Source organism: Propithecus coquereli, unplaced genomic scaffold (assembly GCF_000956105.1).
Source record: "Propithecus coquereli isolate 6110/MARCELLA unplaced genomic scaffold, Pcoq_1.0 Scaffold111, whole genome shotgun sequence".
Taxonomy (NCBI): domain Eukaryota; kingdom Metazoa; phylum Chordata; class Mammalia; order Primates; family Indriidae; genus Propithecus; species Propithecus coquereli.
The window spans coordinates 6,462,051-6,486,209 of NW_012135081.1; the positions used below are offsets into that span (position 1 = coordinate 6,462,051).

The window sequence follows — 24,159 nt, forward strand, 5'->3', positions numbered from 1 at the left end:
GCTGAGGAGAGAGTGGTAAGGGGGGTGGGGGAGAAGAGTGACTGCAGAGTATAGTAGTTATGAACATAGCCTCTGAACTCAGACTATCTGGGTTCAAATTCCAGCATTACCATTTGCAGCTATGTAACCTCAGGTGACTAACTTCATCTCTCTGTGCCTCTGTTTCCTTACCTGTGAAATGGGAATAACAACAGTATCTATCTCATAGGGTTGTTCTGAAGATTAAACCAGTAAATTTTGAAAAGTATTTAGAACAGTACTTGGCAACTAGTACATACTTTGTAAGTGTTAGACACTGGGTGAAGGATTAAACAAGATTACACAAAATCAGTGGTTCTCAGATTTTGAAATTTCACAGATCAATGAATTCATTCATTCATTCATAATTGACTGAGTGATTGGTTTTTCGAGACAAGGTGTCTTGCTCTGTTGCCCAGGCTGGACTTGAACTCCTGGTCTTAAGCCATCCTCCAGCCTCAGCCTCCTGAGTAGCTGGGGCTACAGGTATGCGCCACTGAGCCTGGCTCAATGTATTTTTAAATAGATAGGCCGATAAAGCTGCTTTTTATCATATTCCAATCAGGTCATAAACCAATACTTTTATAAATAACAATAAAAATCAATTCCTAGAAAAATGAGCACATACTTTGGATGTACCAGTGATGTCAAACTGCTATAAAGTTTCTAAAAGCTTACTCTCAATTTTTCTGTTTATCTCATATCTAACCAGTAACAGCTAGTTGATGAATAAGCACTGACCTGTGGACCATACTGTAAATAACAGTAATCCTTTTTATTTTTTTGAGACAGGGTCTTGCTCTGTTGCCTAGGCTGGAATGCAGTGGTGCGATCACAGCTCATTTGCAGCCTCAAACTCCTGGGCTCACGTGTTACTCCCACATCAGCCTCCCAAGTAGCTGGAACTATGGGTGCAAGCCACCATACCTGGTTAATTACTAAAAATTTTTTGTAGAGACAGGGTATCTCTCGCTATGTTGCCTACGCTGCTCTTGAATTCCTAGCCTCAAGTGATCCTCCTACCTTGGCTTCCCAAAGTGCTAGAATTACAGGTGTGAGCTACTGCGTCTGGCCAACAACATTAATCAAGAATCTAGACTCTGAGTGACCTTTAATGTCCATTTCTTAAGTAAGAATCTTGATCTTTCTCACACTGGTACTTTATTTCTTTATTTTCTTTCAGCTTCCTAGAGAATGAGTCTTTTGATTTTAGTTACGCTTTAAAATTTTTTGTTGGTTGTTATAAAAACATTATGTTCCCTGTAGAATAGTTAGAAAATCCTGCAAAGTACAGAGGAAAGTAAGTCCTATGTAATCCCAGTACCTAGTGATCACTTAACATTTTACATATTTCACTTGCAGTGTGTGTGGTGGGGGAAGGATGTTGGTTGTTCCTTTACAGAGAAATACAGCTTCTTTACTCCTGGTAAGTCCTAATCTTCCTCACTAGCCTCTGTTACTTTTTCCCCTAGTTTAAATAAACATTTTTTGGTAAATATTCAGACAATTCAGAGTTCAGCTTTCTAACAGAGTTGTTCCTCCCTTCTCCTTCCTCCTTGCCAAAATTTTACATAGATATAGGGCAAAAGTTTACAAAACCTGCCAGGTGACAGAGAAATGGAGTCAGTCACAGTTCTTGCACTGACTGCTCATCTAGTATGGTACAATCTAGACTGAGAGCTGACATATAGAGAAGTACAATTGTTTCCCACTGGTATGGAAAACATCCATCACTGCTGACCATGCCATTGCCTCTCGTCATTACCCAGTCCCCAGTGGCTCCTAGTCCCTAACCCCAGGTTTCTGGCTCATTCAGTGGTCCTCTCAGCACCTCCATGTTCCCTCTCCTATTTGATAGGAATGTTACATATAGTTTTTATATAATGTTGTATTATTTCCTTCATTATACTGTGGGTTCACACTGCAACATATTTTAAAAGGGAAACAGATGAGTAAAAACACAAAATAGCTGAAAATGAAGTAATTTCTTTTCATACATATATGTTAATAGAACCAAAACTTTTTAAAACTTCAAACAAGAATTCACTCAAATATTACCCATTTTAAAATGAATTTGATTTTAAAGTATTTTAAAAGGTATTTAAAAAGCAAGGTATATTGAGTGAATTGAATGGTATGTAAATTGTATCTCAATGAGGCTATTAAAAAATGTACAGAACATCATATACAGGATACTAACATTAATGTAAAAAATAATACACACACACATCCCTCTATGATGTACATATACAAGATGGCTGGACAAGAAACAGGTAAGTTAACAGTAGTTGAATCTGGAGAAAGGAAGCTAGTTGGAAAGTGTAGGAAGGAAACTTATCACCATATACCCTTTTGTACCTTTAGAATAGTAAACTTGTATATAATTATTTATTCAAAAATTAATTTTTTGGCGAGGCAAGGTGGCTCACACCTGTAATCCTAGCACTCTGGGAGGCCGAGGCAGGAGGATCACTTGACATCGGGAGTTCAAGACCAGCCTGAGCAAGAGCAAGACCCTGTCTCTACTACAAAATAGAAAAAAAATTAGCTGGGCAACTAAAAATAGAAAAAATTAGCTGGGCATGGTGGCACTCGCCTGTAGTCCCAGCTACTCAGGAGGCTGAGGCAGGAGGATTGCTTGAGCCCAGGAGTTTGAGGTTGCTGTGAGCTAGGCTGATGCCATGGCACTCTAGCCTGGGCAACAGAGCGAGACTGTCTCAAAAAAATGAAAATTAAAAAAAAACTTAATTTTTTAAAATCTTATTTTTCAGTATCAATAAAGAATTCTCCATTCTACCCATCCAACTTACAGAGAAAGAACAGATCAACTGACCCATAATACATTTGACATTAATCATGCATCATCCTGTGATTTCTTCTAGTTTACTAATCTTGAATTTTGATTAAAATCTTTTATTAGAAGTCTTTTTCGTTGGGCATGGTGGCAAGTGCCTGTAATCCTAGCTACTCAGGAGGCTGAAGTGGGAGGATCACTTTAGCCCAGGAGTTCAAGACCAGCCTGGGCAACATAGCAAGACTCCATCTTTAAAAAAAATCTTTTTCATCTATTATTTCTCCACATAGTTTGTAAATTCTTTGAGTGTGGAGATGTTTTATATCACCTATAACATTTTATACAATACAAACTCAAATTTATTTTCAAAACTAGTATGTGCCAGGCAAAGTGCTAAGTACTTTGAATGTATTTCCTCATTTAATCCTTACAAACAAACTTAAGTGGTTAGTATTGTGACACCACTTTATAAATTAGGAAAATGAGGCTTAAAGAGCTTCAGTAACTTACTTAAAATCACACAGCTTGTTAAACAGTAGAACCAACACAGCAGCTCAGGTCTCTGATTTAAATCCAGTCTTAACTACCAACATATTGACATTTCTTTTCTTTCTCTCTCTCCCCCACCCCCCTTACCACTCTCTCCTCAGCCTCCTTGCTAGCTCTTCTTCTACCTACTCTGTAAATATTCACTAAGATTCCTTTCTTGGCCCTCTTCTCATTCCACTTCTATCAAAGGCTAATTCACTTCCCTGAATCCAACCATCAGTAAATCTTATCAGCTATACCTTCAAAATATATCCAGAATTTAATCCCTTCTCACCACTGCAAACACTACTACTCTGGTCTTTCTCTCACACAGATTATTGTCAAAGCTCTTCAGCCCTTGCCACACTATAGTTTATTCCCAATAAAGTAATCAGAGTGATCTCTTGAAAATTTAAGTCAGAACATGCCACTCTTCTATTCAAAAACCATCCATTGGTTTCCGATCTCAATAAGGTTAAAAGCCCAAGTCCTAACTATAACCTACAAGGCCCTGTACCATCTGCTCTCCCGCTCCTCCACCGTTACCTTTTGTTACCATTGCTCACTCTGACAAGCCAACCTGCCCTTGTGTTATTCCTAACATTTTGCACACGGATTATTCCTTCACCTCCTTCACGTCTGTGTAAACATCACTTTCTCAATGAAGCCTTCCCCAGTCACTCTATTGAAAATTACAACACGCTTTGTACTGTACTACCCCTCTTTCCTACTTCTCTCTACACACCTTATCCCCATTTGACATACTACAAATTTTACCTATTTATTGTGCCTTCCCCCAGTAAAATATAAGCTCCATTAGAGTAAAGACTTTGTCTGTTTTGTTCACTGCTTTTTTGTTCATTGTATCCCCAGCACCTGTTGTAACTATCACATGGCAGGTGTTCCATAAGCCTTTTTTTTAATAAACCCCAAAACTTCATCATTAGATCTCAACTCTTGAGTGAAAGAACTACATTTCCAACTGACTAGTAGACATTTCCAAGTGGATATTCTAAAGATACCTAGGCCCACAACTAAACTTATCATCTTTCCTGCCCAAAACTAGCTGTTTCTCCTCCTCTCAACTTAAAGGTATCACCACCCAAACTCTGGAGTCACCTTTCATTACTCCCACACATCTAACTGATCTATAAATCCTTACAATCCTACATCCCAAATTTCTTTCAAATTTGTTCCCCTTCTAATAGCCACTACCTTATTTGAGGTCTATATACATTTATTCACTTGATAAATAGTTACCATGCACCTACCATGTGTCACTCATTATCTTAGATACAGGGAAATAATCGTGAGTAAAACAGAAACAAGGTAATCAATGATCATATAGTGTTTAACTGATTTTTTTAAAAAGTACAGGGTCCTATGAAAGCATATAAAAAGTGGCCTTACTATGTGCTAAGATAGGGAGAAGAGGGAAGACTTCCTTGGGTAAATGATGTTTGACTGTTATCTGGAGGGTGTCTAGTAGTTAGATAAAGGTGTAGGGGAGGGAGGGTGGCAAAAGCACTGCAGCCAAAAGAAAACTCCAAGTGCAGCATATGTGCAGGTTCTGCAGGAAGAGGGAGAGGCAGTGTGCAGCGATTAAGAACATGAATTTTGGAGACTGCCTGAATTTGATATACCACATATGAGCTATGCAACTGAGGACAAGTTACTCAATCAGTTACTCTCTGAGCTTCAGTTTTTCTTATTTTGAAATGGGGATAACAGAGGTATTTACTTCATAGGGTTACGTGAGAATTAAATCAGTTAATGTGTGTAAATGGATGTGATCAGTGCTTGCCACATAGTAAATGCTACATAAGTGTCAGCAATTAATCAACATGGTCATTCTGAGGACATGAAATAAAATAAGGTCACTGTAGTTGGAGTGTGAGAAACTAAGGTGGAGAGATTGTCAGAAATGTATTAATAATTAAAAGGTTTTAAGCAGGGGTATGACTATTACAACGACTACAAACGTCTAACTTTTGAAATCCCTCCCCCTCCAGATCCCATCCTTCAAACAGCCAAAAGAACACAAACTGATCATATCAGGCTCCTCCTTTCAAATTCCCAAAGGCTCCAAGCCCTACTTATGACTACATGAAAAGAACCAGAACTCCTCACACAAGTTAGAATGCCCTTTTCAATATCACTCCAATTTACCTTTACAGTCAATTTACCTACTTTCCTTTCCAAACTATCTTCAACCACCAACATATATGCACACTTCATGATTTGTTGGTTTTTTTTTTTTTTTTTTTAAGACAGAGTCTTGCTCTGTTGCCAGGGCTAGAGTGTCGTGGCATCAGCCTAGCTCACAGCAACCTCAAACTCCTGGGCTCAAGAAATCCTCCTGCCTCAGCCTCCCAAGTAGCTGGGACTACAGGCATGTGCCACCATGCCCAGCTAATTTTTTTCTATTTTTAGTTGTCCAGCTAATTTCTTTCTATTTTTAGTAGAGACAGGGTCTTGCTCTTGCTCAGGCTGGTCTTGAACTCCTGACCTCAAGCGATCCTCCCCCCTCGGCCTCCCAGAGTACTAGGATTACAGACTTGAGCCAATATGCCAGCCTTTATGTTTTAATTATACAAATGTCTCACTGTTCTCAACACTCTGACACTACAGCTTTGTCCTCTCTTCTGCAATAGTTCCTTTTCTCAAGTTTAATAGGAAATCTGATACTGTTATAGTTCAAGGCATCTTCACCCCCAGTTCAATTTCTCTTTCCAACTGTGCTAGAATGACTGCATTTCTACAAAATCTGCAGAAACTTGCAGTTGATATGAACTTACACATCAATTCAGATAGATAATATACTATTTCTTCTCCCTACTTCAAAGCTTATTCCTTTCCTCAGAGGTCCCATATTAAAACCCAAAATTCTCTTTATAAAGATGTAAAGATTTTTTAAAAGGCTATAAAACACTAAGTCAACCCAAAGTCAGGATAACTCCATCAAGATTACCAGTGGAAACAAACATTAACTGTCCTAGAAGTCAGAATTAAAGGCATGGGTTCTTAACCAGAGGTCCATGGACTCCTCAGGGCTACAAGGTAGTTTTATGAAGCCCCTCAAATTGCATGCAAAGTATGAGTACATGCCTTTTTCTGGGGAGAGGGTCCATACCTTTCATCAGAGTTTCAAAGATATCTGTGACCTCCAAAAGGTTAAGAAGTGCTCTAGAGAAAAAGCAAAGACAAGCAAATATGATTAAAGAGTGAGTCCTTTTTAGGGTGTCAGGAGTGCCTCATGTTCTCTTAGGCTGTAATACCTGAAATCAGGTCAGAGGACATTATGTAAAAGTGACTTATCCAATCAAATACAAATTTAATATAGACCTGACAAATACAGATGTGATGGAAGGAGGAACTCCATAAACCAACATAAAATCCATAAAAGCGAGTCATGGGGAAGCTAGTGACTTACTCCAGGGGTTTCAAAGATAGGACAAATAGGAAGAAAACATTAGCTCTTCTATACATATTTCCTTTTTATCTCATTTATTCAAAAATTCATTTTCTGCATGTTTTATAACATACGTAACAATACATAAGTATATAATATACATAAATAATTACCATATGTATATAAAATGGAGGTAATTGTTCAATTTATTTTTACTCATCACAATAGATATTAGGAGACCATTGATACAGTCTATGCATTTCAGCACCACCAAGTTAACGGTAACTCCAGAATAACACAAAAACCCACTAGTACAGTTCAGAATCCAAGAGTAAGAAATATATCAGCTTTCACAGAAAGACTAATTGGCGTCAACTAAAAAGCCCTCTCCCTACCCTTACAGGTTTTTTTTTTTTTTTTTTTAAAGCTCATCAAGCTTTAAAGGATCAATTTTCAGTGTCGGCTAAATCAGCCTGGTTTGTCCAAGGTTCCCAGGGTAATAGGACTAAAACATCTAATGGGAAAACTACTTGTGCAACCACAAATAGACAACGAATCAAGATATCCTCCTCATTCAACATAAAAGAATGTTTCTTTTATGAGAAAGCTACCAAGATTCCCAAGACAATTTAAAACAGCTTCTGTGATTCAGAATGTCACCCAATGGTGACAGCAAGAGATGCAGGGTCCATCCGCTGTAAGAAATGGGACAGAGATAACCCTAACCTTGTAATTGTTTTTCCAAAATACTGCAATTGTGAGTTCTCTCTGGTGGTAGGGAATGCTGTGAGGGAAAAGCCAGCAAGCGGAGAACCGCGTGAGAAAATTCGAAAAACTTTTAAATCTGAGGTGTCTGTACTTTTACTAATTCTTAAGCCTCCTCAACCCTAGGCTTCTAAGCAGAAGCCTCTCCTCGGTTTCGAAATTCGCCCCGGGGGCGTAACCCCACCTAGAAAAAGGGAGTGAAAGCATTTTCTGGATCGTGTTTGAGACCTATTCAGATTGAAATACACAAAAGTGCCATCATCTGCTAACAGGGAAATCTGAGCTTTGGACAACAGATGGGAAAGCACCAACCCGGGGAGAAAAAGGAGGTCCTACGTCCGGCATGGGGCAAAGAGAAGGGATCACTGACGTAATGCAGCTCTGACGAGAAATAAGGACGATAACAGGTAAAAAGCACTTACAGAACCCGGTGGGGAAGGGTGACGGGCGATACAACGATTAAGATGGGAGCAGAAATAACAGATAAAGATAGCGGTAAAACCGTAAGGAGAAATAGGAAATTAGGGAAGGCGTAGTGAGGTAGGGAGGCACAAAAGAATTACGGCGCAAGCCGGGAAACGAAGTGGAAAAGCCTGCAAGAAGAACACGTAGGAGAAAAAGGCGCAAGCCAACTTGCAGAATTCAGTCGCCAGAAAAGTCCAACTCAACCCTTCCCCGCCTCACAGTACCTTCAGCTTATGGAGCTCCACCGTCTCCGTCGCCATCTTGTTACCCCTCACTCCACTAGGGCCCCCACTCGCTGCCTCCGCCTCCAGGAGATCCCGCCTAGGCGTAGAGATCCTCAACTGACCAATCGCTGTCACTCTTACTCCCACCCCATACCATCAGCTCTTCCCATTAGTCAATAGGTGGCGTCGCTCTCACTCCTCGCCTCAGCTTTGCCCACGCCTCTCAAAAGGTGGGACAGGGAGACGGGCGGGTTCTACATCTTCCGAACGACAGAAATGGCAGCCAATTGTGTGTCCTCATTACATACCGCCAACCAATGGGTAATGGCAGCGCTGATTCTGTTCCACCAATAGCGAGAGCGCAGATGGATTGGCTACTTCCTGGAGACCACAGGTGTGGAAGCGAGAGTTGCGCCCCTAACCGGACGGGCTTCTGAAGCTGGCAGGTAGGGGCTGCCGAGAGGCTGGAAAGGGTTACCGAAGAAAAATGGTGGGCGGCGAAAGGGGTGGCGAGTTGAAAACCGAAAGGGGAACGCTGAAGAGAGCCCTGAAAGGAACGAGAGGGAAGCTGGGAGGAGCATGGGGCCGGTTCAATACTAGGGTTTAGAGAATTTTAGAAGAGGGGACGGGCAAGAACTACTTCCTAAACCAGGCTTCATCAGCTTTAGAGCTAGCACGATTTTAAACACCCAAATTAAGACGATCACACCTGCCCCTGGAGTCAGGGCTAAGGCTCCATCTCTCGAAGCGTTGAGTTCAGGTCCCTTCCTAGCCCAGTCCAGAAGCCCTGCGCAAGTTCTTGCAGCTAGAGAGAAGGAATGGGGATGTCAGCTGCTTACATGCCAAGGGCGTGAGGGACAGGGCGAACAAGCTCCAGAGAAAAAGGTGGGGCCTAAAGTTAGCTTTATTCTCATCCCTTCCTAGTGGTTCCCTGATTGATTCCACGACTCTCTTCTGGAATCCTGGGTGTATGTGACCTCTTCACGATTCCTTATTAACTTCAAGAAAGTGAAGTGAGACACTGTTTCCCTTGCTCCTTCCTTTAAGTGGATGACCCAAAGCTAGGCTTATACCTTCATGTTACAGTTGAAGTGTAAAGATTAGAGTAAAAATTATCATGTCTCTAAAATGAAAGGACTCTTCTATCTAGCCATTTAAAGTTTTCCCCAAGTCTTCAGTTTTTCTTTTCTGTGTGATGAGGAAGTTCTTTCATTCCAAGAGTTCAGGGGACTTTGATTATTCAGGAGACAACTGGGAGAACAAACTCAAAAAGGGATTTAAAGTAAACTGAGTTGATCTCCTGCCTGATCACCCGTTATGGTAGGATGAACGTGGGGGTGGCACACAGCGAAGTAAACCCCAACACTCGAGTGATGAACAGCCGGGGCATCTGGCTGGCCTACATCATCTTGGTAGGACTGCTGCATGTGGTTCTACTCAGCATCCCCTTCTTCAGCATTCCTGTTGTCTGGACTCTGACCAACGTCATCCATAACTTGGTGAGCACCAAACCACACCTTTGTACCCACCCCAGGCCTTTCCCAACCAAAACCAAAATAAAATCATTAATTGTTTGGGGATTTATGTCTTCCTTTTGGGATCTTTGCATAATTCTTGGGCTGAAGAACTATTTTCTGCCCTTCACACTGCCCCCTTCCCTCTTCCCAGGCAATGTATGTCTTCCTACATACGGTGAAAGGGACACCTTTTGAAACCCCTGACCAAGGAAAGGCTCGGCTACTGACACACTGGGAGCAGATGGACTATGGGCTCCAGTTTACCTCTTCCCGCAAGTTCCTCTGCATCTCTCCTATTGTGCTGTGAGTCTATGCTGTGTTAGAAAGAGTTCCAAGAGCCAGGTTGAAAGGCCCATAGAGAAGCTTTTAAAAAGCAAGCTATTCAAGTGAGACTCTTTGAAGGTACTATGGTATACTAACTCTAAGTCCACAGAGAGCACTAAAAGTAGAAGACAGTGGGGCCAGGCGTCGTGGCTTACACCTGAAATCCCAGCACTTTAGGAGGCCAAGGCAGGAGGATCACTTGAGGCCAGGAGTTCAAGACCAGCCTGAGGAAGAGCGAGACCACATATCTACAAAAAAATAGAAAAATTAGCCAAGTGTAGTGGCACACACCTGTAGTCCCAGCTACTCAGGAGGCTGATGCAGAAAGATGGCTTGAGCCTAGCCTTTGAGCTACGATGACACCACTGCACTCTAGCTGGGGTGACAGAGCAAGACCCTGTCTCAAAAAAAAAAAAAGTAGAAGACAGTGCTGTAATCAAACATCCCTTCCCTTGCTGCCTCCTTAGTAGTGGGGGAATGAAGGGACTGAGAAAATATAAAATGCCAAGTAAAACCAAATGATTTTATACTTCTAAAATAAGTGAAGAGATAAAGGCAGAACTAATGTTACTCTTCAGAACACTTTGGGGAGTGGAAGCAAAGAGGACTCTTAACAGTCATACAGGCTGAACCAGCTTCAGCTGTCATTTGCCAGATCATTAACAGTGAAGAAACACAAACTGACTTATATCTCCAGTTAAAGGTGGTATCTGATTATCTCCTGAACCCCCAAGTAAATATTGTTGATATAGCTAGAATATTTTCAGATAACCTAGGACTACATGCAATAAAACTGGCAAGTGCCTAGTCCCAGCTACTCAGGACGCTGAAGCAGGAGAACTGCTTGACTCCAGTTCAGTGGCTGTAGTGCACTATGATCATGCCTGTGAATGGCTACTGCACTCCAGCCTGGGCAACATAGCAAGATCCTGCCTCTTAAAAAAAACCTTTTTTTAATTAAAAAAAAAAGTCACTAGAAAGGCATGAATTTGGATAGGGAAGGCCAACCTCACTCATCCTATTTTTTCTTTCCCCAGCTACCTCCTGGCCAGCTTCTATACCAAGTATGATGCTGCTCACTTCCTGATCAACACAGCCTCACTGCTCAGTGTACTGTTGCCCAAGTTGCCCCAATTCCATGGGGTTCGTGTCTTTGGCATCAACAAATACTGAGGGATGGGGCTGGGAACAGCTCCACAGACATGGGGAAAGCATGGGAACAAGGGGCTATAATATCCTTCCCTTCTTCTCCATATTTTCTTCTATATCTTGATAGCCTGAGAACTATACAACCTTTCTCAAGCTCCAAGGAAGAGAAGAGATTGGAAAATGGGGCTCTTGGCCCAGCCCTACTAGGGGCAAGTTTCTTTCAATCAGGAAAGGCAGATGAGGTAAGGGCCAAATCATTGTCCTCTGTAGTAGGAAGCCATGTTTGGGACAGCTAGTTTGGTGATTACATTTTTCCATATCTTCTACCCCTACCACCTTCTAGCTCTATTTTGCTGTATATTTTCCTTATAATAAAGAAAATTTTTTCAGCTATGGCTGCAATTTGATCAGCAGGCAAGGTAGGGAGATGTCCTCATAAGGCTGGGGAGGAAAGATGGAATACTGAATTACTATATAAAACCTTAAGCAATTTTTTAATTCCCTCTCCTTTGGTCCAGTAGGAGGTGCCCTTCACTCTCAGCTAACATGTAGTAGGGAAAGGATTCTCAAATGAGAAAAAGGGCTCCAGCTGTATGGGCAAAGAAGAGAGGGAAGGTACAATTTGCCAGTTATGTATTTATAGAAAGATAATCCCCTGGCTTTAAATAGATATATACATACAAATATGAACAAACTTAAAAAAATACAAACCCTTGGATCACAAAAAACAAGGGGGCTTCTTGGAATCCCCTTAGCCTTCCCCTTCATCCAAGGGTAGCAGGCATGAGTCTCCTTTTTAAAAATTATTAATCTTGGCCATCCTTGCAGCAACAAGCCTGAAATTGGGCGATTTACCCACAAGGTGAAAGGGAAAATTCAGAGTTTCCACTCTGAACTCTATGCATCTCCTATAATTAGGGCTACATGCTTTCTTGTTCTGTCTTTTAACTATTATTCAGGGGGAAGGAGGGAGCTCCCTCCTGAAATGGGTCAAGAAATAAGATAGACTGATAGTTTAAAAACAGGGGGAGGAGTGTCATCTGTTCTAAAAGCAAATGACAAGACAAAGGCATATAGACCCCAGGAAAATACCCAGTTCCCACACCTCAAAGGGATATATTGTCCAAGCCCTAAGTTCTTTGCTCTAGCCACTCCCTATTTCTTTGGTATTGTCAGAAGACAAGATTCAGTTACCGGGTACTGGGGGAGAGGGGACAGTGGTTCAGGGGCTTCCTACGAGTACTGAGAAATGATTTAAGCTTTCCCTTTTTAAAATATTTAAAAATAAACAAATCAAACTCCATCCTGTGCTGTACACAGCCCTTTTGACTCCCTGACATTGATTTGAGGAAAGAAGAAAAGGGGTGTCAACGTTGGAAGGGCCTCCTAACTTTCTTCCGCCGCTTCGGTTTGGCTTCTCCCTTGGGTACTGTGCTGTTAGGCTTAGAGGCTGCAGTGGCCCCAGGGCCAGGCTGAGGAGCTGCAAAGAAGTTCCCACTGGACATCTGGCCTGGGGGTACTTGAAAGATCCGGCTCAAGAAATCCTGAAGGTCAGCGGGAGGGGAATCTGGGGTGGCTCTGAGAGAAAACAGAAGGAATAATAAGGCAAGTGATGTTAGAGCTATGGTTACCTAAGTTAAAGATACAGGTATACCAAGTCAGTTCCCAAACTTTCCAGAAAGTGAGGCACCTAGGTATCCTAAATAGCAGGTCATTGGAAACGACATTCAAAACCAAAACAGTGGACAGATTACTGACAGAAACATCACCTACCTCTGCCGCCCACTGGTGCCTGGGATCCGAGAACCAAATGAGATATGATAGGGGACTCTGTGGGTATCTGGGGAGATTCCTACACGCTGGCATCCAGCCCACTCTGCAAATGTGAGAAATAATTAGCCAAAACATCACAGTTTAGAGCACATATGAGGTCACTTAGTATAAGCCCATATTTTTAGAGGACAGAAGAGTACCTGTAATGTCATACACCTTTCCATCCATCAATGCAAAGTAGGTGATCTTGAGGCCCAACATGCTTGACTCTGCCCAAAAGTCTCCTTCTTCAGCAGGATGTAGCCTATTACACTCAGCACAGTATCTGGCACTCTTAGGTTCTCGGTCCATTTCAAACCTCCTACAGCCCAACAAAAGGATAGTTCCTTAATAATTTGTGAAGTCTCCATAAGCATAATGTTTTGCAAAAATAAATAAATAAATAAATAAAAGTAATTTGTCAAGCCTACCTAGGGCAATGCTAGTAGTCTCATCATTACAAATACGGCTGAAACACCCAAAATCATCTCCACTTAGTTGTTTCATATGCCTATGGACCCCCTTGCCTTCAACCTTCTATCTTAAAGCTAATTTTTTTTTTTCCTTACTGCTAATTCAAATCCTATATCTCTTGAGAGTACGGCAAAGGTAGAAAACTCAGGGTCTTTTTACTCATCATCTGTATCTCACAATTACCAGTAATTACCAAGGAAAGTCTTTGGTTACCCAATCCCTGAGCTGTGGCTGTCCCATCCCTGTCCTCCTATTTCATACCTGTGCTTTCCTTGGCATCGGCTACACATCATAGTATTCATTGCCTCCTTGAGGTCATCTTGTAGCTTGGACAGAAACTCATTCACTGATCGGCTCAGCTCATTCTCTGCCATTCGTTTCCTAAGAGAAGAAAGGCTTTTTAAGTCAGAGGGTACTGAGGGAAGGCAAAGGGAGATCTACTGGCCTCTTCGGGCCCCTGGCTAGCTAGAAATACAAGCAACTTCAGCTCCCTCCACCTCAAAGGGCCTTCATGCACAAGTCCAGGGGTCTCTCCTATTGTGAATTTTTCATTTATCTCATCTGACAATTTCCCATCTCCAACTTACATCTCATACTCCTTCCGCCTTTCAGCATTGCTGACAATGTCCCAAGCTGCCCGCAATACCTTGAAGGCCTCCTCAGCCCTTGGATGATGATTTTTGTCAGGATGAACCTAACAAGACAAGACATTTCATCACAAATCCATTCCAACCTTCTCTGTATCTTGGTTCTATTCTCATATCAAAGGGTTCTCTTTAATTGCCCTTTTGAAGAGTCACTGTAGCTTAATGATTAATTGCTCTGGCTCTGCAGACAGATCTGGGTTCAAGTCACAGCTCTGTCACTTATTAGCTATATTACCTTCAATAGTTCATTATGGATTGTTGGGAGGATTAAATAGGAATACGTATGAAGTATATAGTATAGAATCTGGCACTAGTGTACTCCACCATCCTAATTGCCTGGGACTATCCCAGTTTTAGCACTAAAAATCCTGTGTCTCAGGAAACTCCTCAATCCCAGGTGAACAGGGATGGTCAGTTTTCCTACCTGGCACACATATACTAAGCCCTTGCATTTTAATTTTATTATCAGTCATAAAGTAAGGGTTCCAAAGATCTTACCTCTTCAAACTCATTTTTTAAACTAGAAAATCTTCATATCCAAAACTTTCTATAATAATCTGCCTTTCTGTCCCAGAAATGAAATATCAGGTTGGTGCAAAAGTAACTGCGGTTTAAGCATTGTTGAAATTTGCCATTTGATATTGGAATACATTCTTAAATAAATGAGGTTATGTTATACATCATTTTAATGTGCATTTCGTGCTTTATTTATTTATTTTTTTTGCTAATGACTTATTACTTGCTGTTTATATTTATTTTAGACTATGGAAATGATTTTAGACAAAAAAAAAATTCAAGTGATTTTCTTATTCAAGTTCGTAAAGCAGCAGGAAACAACTCGCAACATCAACAGTGGCCCAGGAACTGCTAATGACCGTACAGTGTAGTGGAGGTTCAAGAATTTTTGCTAAGGAGATGAGAAGCCTTGAAGATGAGGAGCAGTGGCCAGCCATCAGAAGTTGACAATGACCAATGGAGAGCAATCATGGAAGCTGATGCTCTTACAACTACACAAGAAGTTGCTGAAGAACTCAACGTCGACCATTCTAGTCAACCATTCGACAGTCATTCAGCATTTGAAGCAAATTGGAGAAGTGAAAAAGCTTGATAAGTGGGTGCCTCATGAGCTGACCGAAAATCAAAAAAGTCATTGTTTTAAAGTGTTGTCTTCTCTTATTGTACACAACAATTAACCATTCTCGATCAGATTGTGATGTGCGACGAAAAGTGGATTTTATACGACAACCGGCGACAACCAGCTCAGTGGTTGGACCAAGAAGAAGCTCCAAAGCACTTCCCAAAGCCAAACTTGCAGCAAAAAATGGTCATGGTGGTCTGTTGCCGGTCTGATCGACTACAGCTTTCTGAATCCTGGCGAAACCATTACATCTGTACACTCATCATATTGATGAGATGCACCAAAAACTGCAACACCTTCAGCCGGCATTGGTCAACAGAAAGGGCCCAATTCTTCTCCACGACAGTACCCGACCACACATCGCATAACCAACGCTTCAAAAGTTGCAGAAAGTTTTTCCTCATCTGCCATATTCACCTGACCTCTCGCCAACCAACTGCCACTTGAAGCATCTCAAAAACTTTTTGCAGGGAAAATGCTTCCACAACCAGGAGGATGCAGAAAATGCTTTCCAAGAGTTTGCTGAATCCCGAAGCACGGATTTTTACAGTACAGGAATAAACAAACTTATTTTTTATTGGCAACAATATGTTGATTGTAATGGTTCCTATTTTGATTAATAAAGATGTATTTGAGCCTAGTTATAATGATTAAAAATTCATGGTCCAAAACCGTGATTACTTTTGCACCAACCTAATAGCATTTTGTGATCTCAGAGGTTTCTTATATATTTCTCAGCCTTTTCTCCAAAACAAATAACATCCTTCTCTTCCTACAGCTTCCTGATTGTTCCCATCCCCATTCCCCAAATATACAGAAATAAAGCTAGTCTACTGACTGATCCCAAATAAACAGAATGCTGTTATATTTACCACATTCCCAAGCTAATAGAACAGCCTTTTAGTCATGTTCACACTGAGACCTAATGAGGTTCTAAAAAAGCCCACAGACACTCTGGCCCAGAACAAGAGAGATCTTTGGGGCATAGGGGCAGATGTGTTGAGGGTGGAGGAACTTAACTACATCTCTACTCCAAGAGAAGTTGAAAAATGAGAAGTTTTGTAAGAATGATATTCCCCAAGAGAGGATGTCTGCTAAAAGACATGAAGGTGAGAAAAGAGCTCTACTATTAGTAACAATTTGAGGGTAAGCAGTTGTTACCTACTCTAAGAATATCCCAGGCTATCCACTAAGGAGCATGCATTTCCCACAAAAGTAATTTAGTCCTTCTTCAAGTCACAGGCCTGGTGGTTTATTGTACCTTTAATCATTAATAGTAACCTTAGTTGCCCATTGCTCTTTGGTGTGATGCAATCATTGAGGTAATTTGCACACTGTGATGTTTTGCCAGTCCAGCTCCACACACTCAGTAAAAATGTGCCTCCAATGCAATTCAGACATTACTTATTTTTATAATATAGTTTTCCTTGTACAGAAATAGTAGTAACAATCACATATCTAATAATAGCAACTTAATATCTACTTCTAATAACAATTTGATTGCGTGCTTGTATTAAACCATTTCCCTTAAGCATATGGTGCATCACAACTTCCACCTGTATACCCCCTTATCAATAAAAGCAACCACATTTTCATGTATGACATACATATGCATTCACCTGTCTATGATTTACATTCCACTTTCCTTCCCTTTCCTATTCTGAGTTGCTGGTCTTGAAACAGGCTGTTGTCTTCTATCTGGTCCTGGAATAATCATTCACATGCATTCCCTGAACCCTCCCCACACTAAGTCCATACTTGCCTTTCTGGGAGAAATAGTTGGGTTTCCCCATGTTTAAAAAGACCCCTTGGCCGGGCGTGGCTCACGCCTGTAATCCTAGCTCTCTGGGAGGCCGAGGTGGGCGGATTGTTTGAGCTCAGGAGTTCAAGACCAGCCTGAGCAAGAGCGAGACCCCGTCTCTACTAAAAATAGAAAGAAATTAATTGGACAACTAAAAATATATACAAAAAATTAGCCGGGCATGGTGGCGCATGCCTGTAGTCCCAGCTACTCGGGAGGCTGAGGCAGGAGGATCGCTTGAGCCCAGGAGTTTGAGGTTGCTGTGAGCTAGGCTGACGCCACGGCACTCACGCCCGGGCAAAACAGTGAGACTCTGTCTCAAAAAAAAAAAAGACCCCTCATTTGTTAAGGGGAGAGCAACTGGGGTACTCTCTGACCAGGCCTCTTCCTCGCCCTAGTTAGAAGGACGTCACCTAAATATTCCAGGGTGAGTGAGTTCTACACTGCCTGATACACCAGGTTCAAAAAAAAAAAAAATCTCATGACAAAAAACTGAAAACGGAGGGAAGATCAGATCCCATAGTAGAGGAGATAAAGTTTTTATGACTCTTTCCTAAGAATATGTTACCCTTCAGCCTCAAGTTGACTTTCCACTCTGCCTTCCCTTTATTCCACTCTCCCTAAAATTGAACTAGAAAATAAAATATGGGAACAAAAGAGGAAAAGGTAACTGAGCAGAAAGTACTCACCATCACTGCCAGCTGTCTATAGGCCTTCTTCAGTTCAACATCTGATGCTGTAGCTTCAACCCCCAGCACATGGAAAGGGTTTAGCTCATCCTCAGGAACCCCGGCCATGGTCAAGAGTCGAGCCACTTCCTCTTCAGGCTGGTAGTAGCGCCCACTAGCTACAGGTGTATTCTCCTGCCTATTAGTCCTCTGTCTGACCCAAGGTAACTCCAGCCAGCCCCACTGAACTATTTTTACCAGCTGTTGCCATAACCTGCTATCTCTCAACAGCGTCAAGCAACGCTGCAAGGCAGGAGAATCCAACCAAGAGAAGAGCCAGGTGGCCTTATCCCTCCAGCCTAATCGGTCACCCAGTCCCACCAGAAACCGCCAGCCCAACTGTAGACAGCCCAAAAGGAGGGCCACAGCCAGAAGCAGCAAAGCACCCAGTAGCCTAAGTAGACGGGTAAACAACCCTGCCCCATAATAAAACCCCTGGCTTAGAAATTGGAACATCACTTGGGCCCAGCCGCCCAGCCTCCCTGCCCAGACTCCCACCCAAACTCGAAAAAGGTCCAGATCGCTGCTTTTCAGCTGCCTGCATGCATAGATGAGATGGCCACAAGTTTCTACGTACTCTCCCACCAATACCAGCAGTTCAATCAGCCCCCAGAAACCCGCCTGTCCAAGCTGACATAGTTCCTCTGCTCCCCACAATCCCAGGCCTCTGCGCTTATCTGCCTGACTTCGCTTCCGCCCTAGCCGATGTCGACCAGGGGATCTGGGATCTCTGCGTCCACCCTCCCGAGAATCCTCCTTGGTTGGAAAGCGGTGCCGCTGTTTGCGGGATGGGGGTTTCCTTCCACTGGACACACGTGAAAAATCACTGGGGAACTTAAGAGGTTCTTCATCATCATATTCCTCTTCCAACTCTTCATCTTCCCCCAAGGCTGGAGAGGTACAATGGTGGCAAAAGTTGCTAGAAGAGCCATCTCCTCCGTCAGAGTAAGGCCCTTCAGGGATTCCAGAGGTTCCCTGGCAGTTGCAAGCAGATGGAATGGAAAGAAAAGAAGGGTTCCCATTCTCCTGGTAACCAGCCACATTCTCCCTTGAGAGTTCCTGGTCCACTCCTGACTCTTCTTCTGAAGATGTCTCACTCTGATCAGGGTCCTCTCCGTCCCTAGGTGGTCCTGGACCCCTTGGGGGGCCATGGCTTGGATCCGACCAATGGGCTGGGTTTGGGGGCTGTGTGTACTTAGGACCAGAGTGCTCTGTGAGGCAGCGGGTACCATTAGGAGCAGTCTCTGCTGAGTCCCTGAGTCCTGAGAATGAAAGTATTTCAGGGTCCACAGAGGGTCCTAAAGTCCTGAGGGGGGAACCACCACTGTGGTGGGCTCCACACAACCCTCCTTCTCCGGGGTGCTTCTGGGCCATGACCCCGGGGCTTCCTGAGGGTCTTAGGTCACAGCCATCATGGTAAGTTCTGATGCCTGTAACAAAGATATCAAGGTAGGAATGGTCAAGGATAGGACCAAGAGAAGTGTTAAATAATCTTAAATTCGGGACACATTTAATGCACCCCTCTCCCATGTTTTCCTAAGTTCTTCTGGGGCATTTCCTACCCCTAGTAATAAGCCAGAACTACACACTAACCACAGCCCTGCTTGCTCCCTCCCTCCTCCTCCAAATCCCTTAGTTTTTCTTCTTTCCCCAGAAAGCTATAATCTTCAAGCAGGAAAAAAAAACGAGCTACCGCAAAGGGTGTGGTCGGGGGATCACTCTTAGGAAAAAAGGAAAGACGGCCGGAAAGGGGGACCGCAGACTCCCAGAAAAGGGTGGAGACTGTGCGGCCCTTAAGGAAAACCTGGGGGCGGAGCTTAGAATTGCCCCCGAGAAAGGCAACCAGGGAACCCACCGGCAGGGTAGAAGGGGCGAAGGTAACGTACCAAAGAGCGGCGGTAACTCCTCCCCCTCGAGCAACTGGGCCTGAAGCCAGGGGGAGCTACGAGAGCAGCTCCCCCGGCTCCGCCTCCCGCTCACACTCTGCTTCCGCCTTCCGTCCCCCCGCGGCCGCCGACCTGCGCCTACTTCCACTTCCGGGGTCAAGGGGGAAGAGACGGGAAAGAAAAGAAAAAGCGGTTGGCCAAGGCGCGAGCCAGTCCAGCAAGCGCTGAGTCAAATCAGAGGAGGTGGTCTTAGGGAGGCGCTGGCCCCGCCCCTTAAAGGGCCCTCTGCTGTCGCCCTCGGCGTGCTGGAATGGGATCCCCGCAAGTTGCACCGCTGGAAGCGAAGCAAGTGGGCTCCGCACCAATGCCTGCGGACTGGGGGCAGACTCTCAGGATTGCTCTGGTTGTATTCCCGGGCAGACTCTCAGGATTGCTCTGGTTGTATTCCCGAGCTTTGCCGAAACTGGGAGATGAAAGACAGCCACCAAGCCATACATAGTCTGTTTCCCTTGCAGACAAAACCAGAGAGCTGAAAGGAGTCACTGCCCTGATTCTTTCCCTGCCGGCTGCAGCGAGGACAGAGGCCCCTTTGTATTCAGCGGAGGTGGATCGCAGGAGACGATGCCCCGGGCTAGCCCCCGCCCAGGCCCGGCAGCGCGGCCCCTCCTTTCGCAGCAACCCTCAGCCTCCCCCGCGCCTGACCCAGCTGGCGAGCTGCCCTTATAACTGTAGTTCCTACGGCCCGGATCCGCCCCTCTGGACGCAGCTCCCAGGCCCGGTCACGGAGCGGTGCCGGGGGACTGGGAGCGTAGCTCCGCTGGCCTCAGAACCATAGCCGAGTGCCAAAGAACACTGAACTCTTCTGCATGCTGCTTTGCATCTCATCTGCATACCAAGCCATTCTGTCGGCGTCGCTACGCGCCCCCGCCCCCACGCAGACCCAGCTAGGTCCCCTCTCTGTCGGTCCCCTTTTCTGCACACGTCGCTAGCCTTACAGCGCTCCTGTCAGTGCCCCTTCTAGTCCCCGTCTTGCTCCACAAGTTATTCCACCCATGAATCCCCCGTCGGCGCTCCCAGACCAGTAAAAGTCCCTTCCCGGGGTCCCCGGTCCCGACCACCCGGTTCTCCACAAGACAATACTTCAATTCTCTGGGAAGTGGAAGAAACCAAGCTGAGGCCAGGGGGGCGTTGGGACCCAGCTGGGGATTTGAGAGCTTTGAGTTGTCGAATCATCTCCTAAGAATTCAGGAACCTTTCCCAGAAACTCTTGCGGTGCCTCCCTAGACCCTTCCCTGCTATGATTCGGGGTCTCTGATCGTAGACTAGAGCAGTAGGCAACCTGGGTCCCCCCACACACAGGAGAAAGGGTTGGAGGGGCCCGCCCCGTGATGTCACTCCCCCACCACACTCACACACCCTGTCCCCTTCCTCCACTCCCCCCACCCCACCCCCAGCTAGTTGCATTTAGTTCACAGGGCTTGGGCTACGACTTGCAAGAGTTTAGGGTGCAACGAACAGAGTGGCCCTGGAGTGCCCTCCACCAACAGCCGCCCCGGCGCCTAGGACCTCCGGGCAGGGATGCAGCCGGGGGTCTAGGGAAGCACTTCCACCCCTCCTCTCCTCAGCCCTGGCAGGGTGGTGAGTAGTTAACACCCCCTCCCCAACCTCCCCTTGTTTAGGGTCCTCAGACTTACAAGCGGATTGAGGCGAGGAGCCCCAAGAATTCCCCAAACCAACCCTCCAGCCTTTTAGGACCTTGATGTCCAAAAGACAGCTCAAATAAAGTGCCTGCACCCATGCCACCACAGTGCCCCAAATGCCAGCCCCTCCTTGGTGTTCCCCTTTCCAGATCTGAATTCAAATCCCATTGGCAGTCCTGACACCCCTGGGGGAAGGGTAGTGTAGGAAAAGTACCACCAGTGTCCTGAAGGGAGGAGGAAGTGACTACCACGATGTGAGATGGCTGTAGGCAATACGCCTGCTTATTCCATGGGGGTCTGTGGGATTTGGACTGCGGCTGAATGCCCCTTCCCCCAACAACTCCATCTAGGCATGAAATTGAGGCTTCAAAATCCCGACAAATTGTGGATGACTGTCTCAACTTAATTCCTTGTCCCAAATTCTTGGTGTCTGTTTTTTTCCCTCTTTCTTCCCTAGGGTTCCGAGCAGCTGTTGGGAGACCCTACCATGATTCATCTCGCCTCTTCCTCCTCCCTCTCTCCTCTCTATTAACCCCGCCATTCCCAATCCAGTGGGGTAGTATAGAGTCGCAGCTGCAGATGGGGCAAGCTTTCTTTTCTACTGGAACAGGCTGCTGAGACTTTAGCTCCCAGTCCCCTTAGTGTCTCTGTGCCCCTCCCTCCACACAGCCAGGGCTTCCTGCCCCTCCCACCCTCACCCTAGAAAGCTGTGGAGGTTGACAAATGCTTGTTGCCTTATGAGATTTTCATTAAAGTTTTACTTAGTGTTCTTGTTTCAGAGGGCAATAAAGAGACATCAGGCTCCCCCAACCCAATCCTGTAGATTTCTTTAGTTATCCCAACAGGGTCATGGTTCCTCCTGAAATCAACCCTTCTTCAAAAAATGGAAGTACAGAGTTCTCAGGATTCATGGGCACCTGAATTTCTTTCCTCTACCCCCTTGCAGGTTTCCCAGCCCCCTCAAGACATTCATGGATGGATGAGAGGAGCTGACATGACCTCCCACTCTGTGACCACTTTCTCTTTGGCCATGGAGGAAGCCTTGTTGCCCCTGGCTGTGATGTCTGACTCCAGGCCCTTTAATCAACAACTCCCAGAGCCTCCAGAACCAAGTTGTGTTTTGGAACCCCAGGACAATCCTGAACTGGCACCTGCCTTGGTGTGTGCCCTTTGCTGCTGTTTTGGAATCATCTACTGCTGCTTCGGTGAGGGCAGGGCCAAGGTCCTGGGGGGCAGCTGCCCGAGGCCATCACCCTTAAGGATGATGCCAGCTTTCTTCCTTACTCAGGTTTACCTTGCCTCCTCTACCAGGAAATGCCTATCTTCAGTGTGGCCCATGTTGCTCTTGCCAGCTTCTTGTCCATTCCTTATGCCCATATCCTCTGGGTCTGACCTCTGGCATCTATCATTTGCCCTCTTCTTGCCTCCTACCTCAAAACTCCATTCCTAAATTATCCCCCGTACTTAAGCCTTCTTATCCATCCCCAAAAACCTGAATCAGCCTGTGCCGATTTCTTCCTATCTGCCATCCCTGGAAGGACTAGACCCTCTTTCTATACTTATTCTCCTCAATGCATTCATCTTACCTCCTGATTTTCCCTCTCATTCCCTCACTGTTCCAGAAAAGCCCCCCTGCGCTCCCTGAGATTATCCCTTTCTGCCCCTGGCTTTGAGGTCCCTTGGTGTGCTGCTTCTGTCTTCTGCTCCTCTGGTTAGCCATTCCTCTCCCCTCAAATTCATCAGAGCCATCCCTGTAGAACCCTCTTTCTGCCTCTCAGTGCCTCCCGCCTCCCTTCCCAGGCTACCGCTGCTTCAAGGCAGTGATGTTTCTCTCGGGCCTGCTGTCAGGAGCTCTGGTGATCTTCCTGCTGTGCCACAAGGAGCGGGTGCTGGAGACACAGCTGAGCCTGGAGGTGAGCGCGGGCATCGCGCTGGGCATTGGACTCCTCTGCGGTCTGGTCACCATGCTGGTTCGCAGTGTTGGACTCTTCCTGACTGGTCTCCTGCTAGGCCTGACCCTGGGTGCTGGGGCCCTGCTGAGCACCGAGCCCATCTACCAACCACCTTCAGCCTGGGTGCCAGGTGGGGGGCTGGTGGGGCTGGCACTGCTGGGAGCCCTGCTTACACTTCGGTGGCCACGTCTATTCACAACTCTGGGCACAGCCCTGCTGGGTGCTGCGGTGCTGGTGGCCTGTGCTGACTACTTCCTGGAGGAGCTAGCACTGGGCAGTCGGTTGGGCCAACGCCTGCAGGCACTTCCAGCCTTGCCTCCTCTCTGCTGGTATAGCTGGGTCTTGCTGGGGACCTGGCCAGCCTTGGGGGTCCTTGGGGCTCTGGCCCAGTGGAAGCTCATGGCTGAGGAACATGGAGGCCACGACAACGGTGAGTTAGTGCCATGGTACAGAAGCACCAACCTGTGCCTACTCATGTCCCCGGTTCCTAGACTTGAGGAGTGGAAGGGGAGAAATATACTTGAGGGAGGAGGATGGGGGAGGATGTCCAATGTGAATGGGGCAGGACATTGAACATAAGTTAGAGTTGAAGGAGCCAAAGAAGGTCTGGGTAAGAATGAGAAGAGAATTTGTCAGAGGAAGCAAGGAAGAGTTATTGGGGACTATTATGGAAGGAAAGGAGGATCTCAGGGAAGTCTAGAAGGAAAGAGTAGAGTTTCCTCTTCAAAGAAGAGTTTCCTTTAGAATAAATGGGAAGAAGGTGAGTCTTGAGAGAACCATAACAGGAAGGCCAGATGGGTTGCTCTAGAGTATGAGTGCATTTAA

General features: G+C 45.1%; 3 protein-coding genes across 3 annotated transcripts; 2 read left to right on the forward strand and 1 right to left on the reverse strand.

Annotated features, from left to right (window-relative positions):
* The first annotated feature begins 8,464 nt into the window (after positions 1–8,464).
* On the forward strand, positions 8,465–11,688 carry ORMDL2 (ORMDL sphingolipid biosynthesis regulator 2). The gene is made up of 4 exons (XM_012652887.1): positions 8,465–8,652; positions 9,531–9,705; positions 9,875–10,026; positions 11,085–11,688. The coding sequence occupies exons 2-4, from the start codon at positions 9,532–9,534 to the stop codon at positions 11,218–11,220; spliced, it is 462 nt and encodes a 153-aa protein (XP_012508341.1). The 5' UTR covers positions 8,465–8,652; position 9,531; the 3' UTR covers positions 11,221–11,688.
* DNAJC14 (DnaJ (Hsp40) homolog, subfamily C, member 14) lies at positions 11,578–19,812 on the reverse strand. The gene is made up of 7 exons (XM_012652876.1): positions 19,683–19,812; positions 17,758–19,226; positions 14,070–14,176; positions 13,744–13,863; positions 13,170–13,330; positions 12,970–13,072; positions 11,578–12,774 (listed from the first exon to the last, which is right to left on the reverse strand). Exons 2-7 carry the CDS (start codon positions 19,168–19,170, stop codon positions 12,564–12,566), a joined length of 2,115 nt encoding a protein of 704 aa, XP_012508330.1. The 5' UTR covers positions 19,171–19,226; positions 19,683–19,812; the 3' UTR covers positions 11,578–12,563.
* A 2,639-nt stretch (positions 19,813–22,451) lies between these two features.
* On the forward strand, positions 22,452–24,159 carry LOC105815291 (transmembrane protein 198-like). Its single transcript, XM_012650436.1, has 3 exons — positions 22,452–22,587; positions 23,183–23,764; positions 24,143–24,159. The coding sequence occupies exons 2-3, from the start codon at positions 23,206–23,208 to the stop codon at positions 24,157–24,159; spliced, it is 576 nt and encodes a 191-aa protein (XP_012505890.1). The 5' UTR covers positions 22,452–22,587; positions 23,183–23,205.

Excerpts from the sequence above, each read along its gene's own strand:
- ORMDL2 (XM_012652887.1), top strand. The coding sequence starts at position 9,532 with ATGAACGTGGGGGTGGCACACAGCGAAGTAAACCCCAACACTCGAGTG. Across the intron at positions 9,706-9,874 it reads CCAACGTCATCCATAACTTG|GCAATGTATGTCTTCCTACA; the intron begins GTGAGCACCAAA and ends CCCTCTTCCCAG. Across the intron at positions 10,027-11,084 it reads TGCATCTCTCCTATTGTGCT|CTACCTCCTGGCCAGCTTCT; the intron begins GTGAGTCTATGC and ends TTCTTTCCCCAG.
- DNAJC14 (XM_012652876.1), bottom strand. The coding sequence starts at position 19,170 with ATGGCCCAGAAGCACCCCGGAGAAGGAGGGTTGTGTGGAGCCCACCAC. Across the intron at positions 13,864-14,069 it reads AGGCGGAAGGAGTATGAGAT|GAAACGAATGGCAGAGAATG; the intron begins GTAAGTTGGAGA and ends TTCTTCTCTTAG. Across the intron at positions 12,775-12,969 it reads GGCACCAGTGGGCGGCAGAG|AGCCACCCCAGATTCCCCTC; the intron begins GTAGGTGATGTT and ends GTTTTCTCTCAG.
- LOC105815291 (XM_012650436.1), top strand. The coding sequence starts at position 23,206 with ATGTTTCTCTCGGGCCTGCTGTCAGGAGCTCTGGTGATCTTCCTGCTG.